This window comes from Salvia miltiorrhiza, chromosome 7, assembly GCF_028751815.1.
Source record: "Salvia miltiorrhiza cultivar Shanhuang (shh) chromosome 7, IMPLAD_Smil_shh, whole genome shotgun sequence".
Classification (NCBI taxonomy): domain Eukaryota; kingdom Viridiplantae; phylum Streptophyta; class Magnoliopsida; order Lamiales; family Lamiaceae; genus Salvia; species Salvia miltiorrhiza.
The window spans coordinates 35,418,436-35,427,365 of NC_080393.1; the positions used below are offsets into that span (position 1 = coordinate 35,418,436).

General features: G+C 43.7%; 1 protein-coding gene across 1 annotated transcript; it reads left to right on the forward strand.

Moving 5' to 3' along the window:
• The first annotated feature begins 7,145 nt into the window (after positions 1-7,145).
• LOC130996186 (CASP-like protein 4D1) lies at positions 7,146-8,224 on the forward strand. The gene is made up of 3 exons (XM_057921698.1): positions 7,146-7,410; positions 7,566-7,701; positions 7,797-8,224. The coding sequence occupies exons 1-3, from the start codon at positions 7,217-7,219 to the stop codon at positions 8,016-8,018; spliced, it is 552 nt and encodes a 183-aa protein (XP_057777681.1). The 5' UTR covers positions 7,146-7,216; the 3' UTR covers positions 8,019-8,224.
• The last annotated feature ends 706 nt before the right edge of the window (positions 8,225-8,930 follow it).

Here is an 8,930-nt window from a genome sequence, read left to right on the forward strand (position 1 = left end):
TCTTCTCCTTTTTGGACGAGCATTCGCGATCTAGTTGATAATATGGACTTGGAATTCCTGAGTACATGCATATATTTTTGAACCAGGCTGTTGAGGATTACTATTTTGATGGAATCTGGCATTTCACCGAAGACTTTGTTGTTCAGTTCCCGGATGCGGTGGTGGATATGCTCCTCATACCGATTGGTGATGAGGAAGATGCGCGTTATTGGAAGCCCGTCTGCTACGGGAAAAGTCACCTCGGCTTTAGCCTATGCTGAAGTCAGTCCGTCTTTTCCCAAAGTTCGTTGGGGGTCGTGGCTCTGGGAGCGATTCATTTCGGATCGCAGATCTATGATATGTTGGAGAATCATCCACTCCAAAATGCCAACGTTGGATAGCCTTAGCAGAAGGAGGATTCAAGGACCCAATCGTTGTATTTTGTGCGGTAAGGCTGATGAAAATTTGACACATCTTTTTTGGGAGTGCCTTGGTATTCGGTCCTCTTGGATGGAAATTCTGAATTGGTTTGATAAACAAGATTTGGAGAGGAGCTCGGATATTCACTCCTTCTTAGTCTCCTCGTGGAATGTGGAGTTTAGCCCCTTGGTGTCGGCTTTTTGGAAAGCAACGATTATTAATATGGCTTGGAAAGTTTGGGACTGCCGCAACCAAGCCACCTTTAATGAGAATGAGTTTCATCCTAAGGTGATTTTGAGTTTTCTTAAAGTCTTCCTTCAAAGAGATGGATTCTCAGTTTGCTAGACTCGGTCACTCCAATAACTCTTGGAGTGACTATCTTATTCTTCGTCGCATTGGTGTGGCGACTCGGGCTAGGCCACCTCCGATACTGATCGAGGTTCATTGGTGGCCACCGATGGGCAGCTGGATTAAAGTGAACACGGATGGCTCAGCCACGGGTGCTCCGGGCCTTATCGCTGCAGGCGGGGTGTTTAGGGATAATTGGGGCTGGGTTCGTGGTTGCTTCCACTATAAAGGGGGCAAGGGCTTTGCTTTTGAGGCTGAGCTCTTCGCGGTTATTCATGCTATTGACATTGCTCACCATCAGGGTTGGAGGCAGCTCTGGCTCGAAGCAGATTCGACTTATATAGTCCGCCTTCTTCAGACACGGTCGACTGATGTGCCTTGGCGCTTCTTGGCGGCTTGGAAGAACTCTTTAAGGCTCCTTGATCACTTCCGTTTTCAAGTTTCTCACATTTATCGGGAAGGACACAAGCCGGCTGATTTGATGGCCAACTTGGATCGTAATGAAGGTTGGTGGCCTTACGCCTTGGATGAGATTAAACATGCGGTTTCGCTTGATATGTCAACGCATAACACCGTTCGTGTTAAGCTATGAAGCCAGGGGATGCAGCCCGAACTGAGTCATGCTTGTGCCAGAATAGAGCCAAGCTTGCCAGAGCTGAAGTCGCTCCGCGGGAGCAGAGCTGGACTTTAGAGCAGCACAGTACTGTTTGTCAGAGCAGAGTTGAAGTGATTGCCAGAGCAGAGCAGAGAGAATGCCAGAGCAGAGCTGTTGAGAATGCCAGAGCTGAGCGCACGGTCCAGAGTAGAGCAGAACAGATAGACAGCGCAGAGCTAACTTTCAGAGACAAAGCAGAGCAAATCCAGAGCAGAGCTACGTTTCATAGCTGGCTGAAGTCCAGAGCAGATCTTAACGGTCCAGAGCATTGCAGAACGGACAGCCAGAGCAGAGCCAATTTCCAGATCCAGAGCACAGCAAAGAGCTATGTGCCAGAGCTGACAGAGGTCCAGAGCAGAGCTAAGCTTCAGAGTTGGCTTGTACCAGAGATGTCGGTCCAGAGTCCAGATCAGAGCAAAACTGCTAGCCAGAGCAGAGCTAATTACCAGATCCAGAGCAGAGCAAAGAGCTATGTGCCAGAGCTGGCTGAGGTCCAGAGCAGAGCTCATTCCCAGAGTTGGCTTGTTCCAGAGATGGCGGGTCCAGAGCAGAACAGAACTGAAAGCCAGAGTGATGTGAACGTCGCCGGTAACCTCTTGAACTTTACCGGAATGACCAAATAAATACGCGCGGAAGACTTGAAATGAGAAATATAAAGTAAAGATAAAGTGTGGAATATCCCAAAACCCCTGACCTAATTTACTGAAGTTTCTTAGAGAATGGATCTCTAGACCCCAACGATGTGATCGGTGCAGCAACTCGGAGACGTTGAATGACACACGACGAGGGATGATGAACTCGTCGATACGCCGATAAGTTGAATTTGCTTGGGCAAAATTCAGGAAGAACTCGTAGTTCTCAAGAGAGATTAACTCACAAATATCATATATCAAAATTGGTTGGGTTTTTCGTTCACATGTAGCCATATATATAGGCAAACTAAAACCCTAATCTAAAGAAGGAAATAAACTACAAACAAGGAAACTTAAAAACAAGGAAACAAAAGAAACATGATCAGCAAGCTTTGACAACTCGGGCGAGAACGCCAGCACTGGAAAACGCCCCTCTGGAAACGCCCGCTCCTCTACTCTGGGAATTCCGCTCTGCTCTGGCAATTCCGCTCCTCTGCTCTGGAAAGTCGGCTTCTCTGCTCTGGCAGCTTCGATTTCGCTGCTCGGGCAGACTTGACTTCTCTGCTCTGTCGAGAGTCGGCTTCTCTGTTCTGGCAGCTTCGACTTCGCTGCTCGGACAGACTTGATTTCTCTGCTCGGGCACAGTCGACTTCTCTGCTCTGGCAGTTCGACTTCGCTGTTCGGGCAGACTTGACTTCTCTGCTCGGGTATAGTCGATTTCTCTACTCTGGCAGTTCGACTTCGCTGTTCGGGCAGACTTGACTTCTCTGCTCGGGTATAGTCGATTTCTCTGCTCTGGCAGTTCGACTTCGCTGTTCGGGCAGACTTGACTTCTCTGCTCGGGTATAGACGATTTCTCTGCTCTGGCTATTCGACTTCTCTGCTCTGGCATCCTTGGCTCTGGTCTGGCGCGGGATTCATCTCTGCTCTGGCGCGAGCTTGGCTCTGGTCGGGCTACATCATTCTCCTCTTCTTGAAGAGGATTTGTCCTCAAATCTAAGTCGTGAATGCCAATGCCGGGATCAAAAATCAAATCTTCGTTTATTGCAAGAAACGATTGATAGACCCTAGCTGTTCTCTCTTGTCCATCATTCATCTTGCCGGGATGAAAAACTAAATGCTTCGGCGCTAACACTGATTGTTCTTGGACCTTGAACATGACGAAGTTGTTGTTGTAAAGGCCGCCATGCTTCACTTCTTGTCCAAACAGCCATGGTGGCTTCAATCTTTTGTATGTAGCGTGGGCGTTTCCGAACAGCCATGGTTGCTTCTGAACAGCCATAATTGCTTCAGCCATGGTTGTTTCAACCATCAACGCTTCATCACAAAAGACTGCACTGTTATACTTGTCTATTTGAAACGGAACCTTCACCAACTTCATCAGCTTGGTATCTCCCATATCAATCTTCCATGGCATCTTATGTTGCTTGAACAAGATCAGTTCGCACTTATTTGCACCATCACAGCGCTGCTCATGTTCAACACCCTTAGCTTGCGTCAAAGCCTTTGATTCCAAAATAGATGAAGTAGACTTCTCAAGCACTTCCTCACGTGAATCTTCATCCTTGATATCCACCACAACTGCCACTTCTTCGTCGGGCTCCTCCAATTTGGGCATATTGGGATCGGTCTTCTCACTAGCAGTCACCACATCCCGATCATCTCTCATGATCATAACCTGTATGTTCAAATTCTCACTCATAATATGCCCGAATCCCGGAGACGTGAAACACTCTTTATCGCGATTGCAACCATCAGAAACCGTCGGAGTGCCCCAATTTGCTGAACGCACACCCTCGGCCCGAGACCTAAAGAACTGCTTCTTGTCATCACGTGGAAGCGCCTCATTTTTCCATTGATTCCCTTTGAAGGAGGAACCACTAGAAAATGGTTGATACTGCCTCCAAGTGCCCCGATTCTCATAGATCCAATCAACCTCATGATACGAGTTACGATCGTGTTTCTTTGGGATTGATGAAATATTGTTCAGCTTGATATCCTCATGATCCCTTGGTCCACCTCGCTTTGTCTTGTTGCCACAAAATTGTCGACGAGCATTCTCGAAGTTTTTCTCGAAAGATTTTCTTCTTTCATGAGACCCCTTCGAAAATTTTGAGCAGGTCGCTGTTGATGTTGCTCCCGGTAGTAATGATTAGGCACATGACGCTTTCTCATCACCACCTTCATCTCTTGCCATGTCTGAATAAGGTGGTTCTTCGTTTCTCCTCCGACTTGTTATCATCTGATCCCACCACACCAGTGCGTAGTCTGTGAACGCAATCGCTGCCAACTTCACCTTCTTGAACTCGGGATAGTTATGGCAATCAAATAGCAACTCGACCTTTCTCTCCCACTCAAGATATAGTTCTGGATCGCTCTTCCCTTGGAATGAAGGCATCGACATCTTCCCTGGATACGAAACGCGGCCAAATTGATACCAAATGATGTGAACGTCGTCGGTAACCTCTTGAACTTCACCGGAATGAACAAATAAATACGCGCGGAAGACTTGAAACGAGAAATAAAGTAAAGATAAAGTGTGGAATATCCCAAAACCCCTGACCTAATCTACGAAGTTTCCTAGAGAACAGATCTCTAGACCCCAACGATGTGATCGGTGCAGCAACTCGGAGACGTTGAATGACACACGACGAGGGATGATGAACTCGTTGATACGCCGATAAGTTGAATTTGCTTGGGCAAAATTCAGGAAGAACTCGTAGTTCTCAAGAGAGATTAACTCACAAATATCATATATCAAAATTGGTTGGGTTTTTCGTTCACATGTAGCCATATATATAGGCAAACTAAAACCCTAATCTAAAGAAGGAAATAAACTACAAACAAGGAAACTTAAAAACAAGGAAACAAAATAAAACTTGATCAGCAAGCTTTGACAACTCGGGCGAGAACGCCAGCACTGGAAAACGCCCCTCTGGAAACGCCCGCTTCTCTACTCTGGGAATTCCGCTCTGCTCTGGCAATTCCGCTCCTCTGCTCTGGAAAGTCGGCTTCTCTGCTCTGGCAGCTTCGATTTCACTGCTCGGGCAGACTTGACTTCTCTGCTCTGTCGAGAGTCGGCTTCTCTGTTCTGGCAGCTTCGACTTCGCTGCTCGGACAGACTTGATTTCTCTGCTCGGGCACAGTCGACTTCTCTGCTCTGGCAGTTCGACTTCGCTGTTCGGGCAGACTTGACTTCTCTGCTCGGGTATAGTCGATTTCTCTGCTCTGGCAGTTCGACTTCGCTGTTCGGGCAGACTTGACTTCTCTGCTCGGGTATAGTCGATTTCTCTGCTCTGGCAGTTCGACTTCGCTGTTCGGGCAGACTTGACTTCTCTGCTCGGGTATAGACGATTTCTCTGCTCTGGCAGTTCGACTTCTCTGCTCTGGCATCCTTGGCTCTGGTCTGGCGCGGGATTCATCTCTGCTCTGGCGCGAGCTTGGCTCTGGTCGGGCTGCATCACAGAGCAGAGCTAATTTCCAGAGCCAGAGCAGAGTTATCCAAAGCAGAGCTATGTGCCAGAGCTGGCAGAGGTCCACAGCAGGGCTATGTTCCAGAGCTGGATTGTTCCAGAGATAACGGTCCTGAGCAGAGTAGGCTACGCTGGCAGTGCTTACCTGAGCTTTGCAGCTCTGCAGTCTCGTCCAGAGCAGCACACGGGTGGAGAGCGGAGCTGTTTCCCAAGCAGAGCTGTTTTCAGAAATGACTTTCCAGAGATCAATGGTTTTTGGTAGACAGAAGGGATGTTGACGACGACGGCGTATAACCGGCCGTGTAATCTCCCTTTCTGCTTTTTGGGGGGTTGTCCATTCGGTTTGTTTGTTCAAGAAGTGTCAGTTTCTGGCGACGGCATCTCACCGGCTGAAACTGTTGCTTCTTCTCTCTTCGGGGAGATTGGTCTTTTTGCGCCGACCTACTTCGGTTCTCTTTTGGCTTGGTTTTGGGTTCGCGGGAGTCTTATGGCAACGGCGTATAACTAGCCGCAAGCCTCCTTTTCTGTTTGTGGGTCTTAGTGTTGGGCATATGGCGACGACGTCTCACCGGCCTTTTGCCTTGCTTTTCTGTTTGCTTGGTTTTCGTTGTGGGCATTTGGCGACGGCGAATCACCGACCTTTTGCCTATTGTGTTGGTTTGTTTTTTTTGTTTTGGTTCTGTTGGCTTGAGCCAGGTTGGTTTGAGGACGATGGTTAGGCCGGAGTTCCTGAAACTTTCCCTTCCGCTCTTCCTTCTCTTGTCGTTTCTTTGGTCGTCTAGACGGGTACTCTTTTTCCTTCTTACGGTTTTTCCCTTTGGGTTTTCGTAGGAAGGTTTTAATGAGGCTCGGCCCTTAGTCTGCTTTCTTGTGCTTTCAAGGGTTTTAAGTTTTTCGTTTTTTTCTTTTTATATATAATCGCAATTTAATAATATTATGGATTAATGGCCGGTAAAACTTACATTGAGAAAATTCTAATTTTAACCTTTAAGAAAAAATTATGTCTATAAAATCACAAATTTTGAGTATATTACAGTTTTAACCTTTAACAAAAAATTATACTTGTAAAATCACAAACTTTTAATTGCATCCGAGGTAGCATATTGGATCCCATAGTTAAGTGAGATTGCGTTCATTAGCGTTTGCCAAATGCAGCTGAAGCGTTGCTTCACCGCACAAATTAATCGTCAACATCAAGCCGGCCGTCACATCAAATTCGTTTTCTTTTAGATATTTTCCCCAAATTGGATTTAATTATTAATTTTCACCAATTTAGTTTTTGGAAAATATATATCCAACGTACGTGGTAGTAAATATTTAACGAGCCCATTAATAGTGTCTCAATATATGCAACATATACTATGAAAACTCCATTTTTGACAAAGATTAGTGTGAGAATACCTTAAGAGTGACAATTATGATGAAGAGAAATGTGATTTATTGTTTTACCTCTAACTCGAATATATCAATTATTCGACAGAAAAATGAGAATGTTGTTGAGCACTAACGCGTCTACTAGCATAGATAACACAGTGGAGCATTGCCATATATTCCAATCACTACATATACAAAACCCTAGTTGCCAATTTTTGACGTCTACTGAATCAGATTCATATACTGTATATAAGAGTAGTTTATACATATAGGTAGGTTACAGTGAATCAGCAGAAGATATACAATTAATATTGAGGTTGAAATATTATTAGGAAATGTCTTATCCTCAACCTCATGACTACAATAATGGTGAGCCTGCAGAGAAGTGTTCCAAGATTGCAGTAACGACGTTGGGTGCAAGAATTGCCGCCATTGTTTCTCTCATAGTAGCACTTGCAGTTTTTCAGACCAATGATACCAAGATTGATACGGGCTATGTCTACACCTACAAGGATTTCCGCTCTTACAAGTCTCTCTCTCTCTCTTTCACGCACACACACATGCATCTAATGATAGATAGATAGAATCATAGAAGGTTTATTTCTATTGTTTTGTTTTTATTAGAACCATGCATGTATATTTAAATGTCAAAAAGGATAAACGTATTTAAATAATTATTTTCAGGTACGGTTTTTGGGTAGGGTTGATTGGAGTTGGGTACAGTGTGCTGCAAGTTCCATTTGCTATGCACTACATGATGAGGAAGAAACATCTCATAAATAGCTACGCCTTCCTTAAGTTTGATTTCTACGCAGACAAGGTACGTACATACATTTTTAATAATTCAATAAGTTAATTAATTGGTAAACTAATTTTGCTTTAATTAATTAATAAATTGGGGTGTGGTGGTGGTAGGTGGTGGCGTTGGTGGTGGCAATGGCGGCGGGGGCGACATTCGGAACTACGACGGATATGAAGAAACATGTGAGATGGAATGATGATAATGATGATATGCAGAGTTTCTTTACGGTATCGTATATTGCGGCGGCATTTCTCCTTGTGGGAAGCATAGCATGCTGGATTTCATCCGTTCATTCATCGCTCGCCCTATCTAACAAATTAAGATTACAGTTTTAGCCCAGTTTGGTTGGGTGTTTTTAGAGGTTGGAAAGAGATTCAATTAAATTGAATCCCTTACTTGTTGTTTAGTTTGAGTAATGGGTTAACCATTATCCCTTACTTGAGGGGTAACCCAATCAACCAATTTATTACCCCTCAAAATAGAGGGGAAACAAAAGAAAGGGAATTCCTTACTAATGATTCATTTCCATTGTTTAACCAAACACTCAATAAAAGTAATGGTTATTATTACCATTACACTCATTTATTTGATTCAATTCCCACTTAACTAACACTCTAATTGTACCCGTATTACAATTAATATATGTACTCATGCATTTATCTATTAACAACAACAAATAGATACTAGCACGCGCTTTAAAGACGATGCCTTTTTTCTTTCAGAAACCATTGTCATTTAAGAAATTTCGCGTTACTTTACCGCTAATTAAGATTAATCTTTTCTTAATTAGTCTCTCTCTCTCTCTCTATTTAGTTCTAAAATTATTTTTTGGCTTTTAGTTTTATTTTGGTTAATGTTTTTTTAATTGGAATTGGTATTTTATATTAAGTGTGTTTAATCATTCTTATTTTTATTTCAAATATCAACTATATAAAACATATAAAATTAATTGAGCTAACTCTTGGTTGATAAATGAATAAAAGTAACAAATCGAGTTAAAATATTTTAGTACTTTGCAAAATTAACGACGTCAATAATAATTATTGATGTATCAAAATCAAAATAAAATCGTAAGAAGAAAAAAAAAAGCTAACGTTTACAATCCGTAAACAATATTCACAAAAGATGAGCGACATATCACTTCTCTATGACTATAAACATAAAAATGTCCTTTAAACAATGGGGTGCACTCCAATTAGCTCTGAATTCATTGTGTGCGCGCCGGACTTGTCCGATCCGATTCTGAC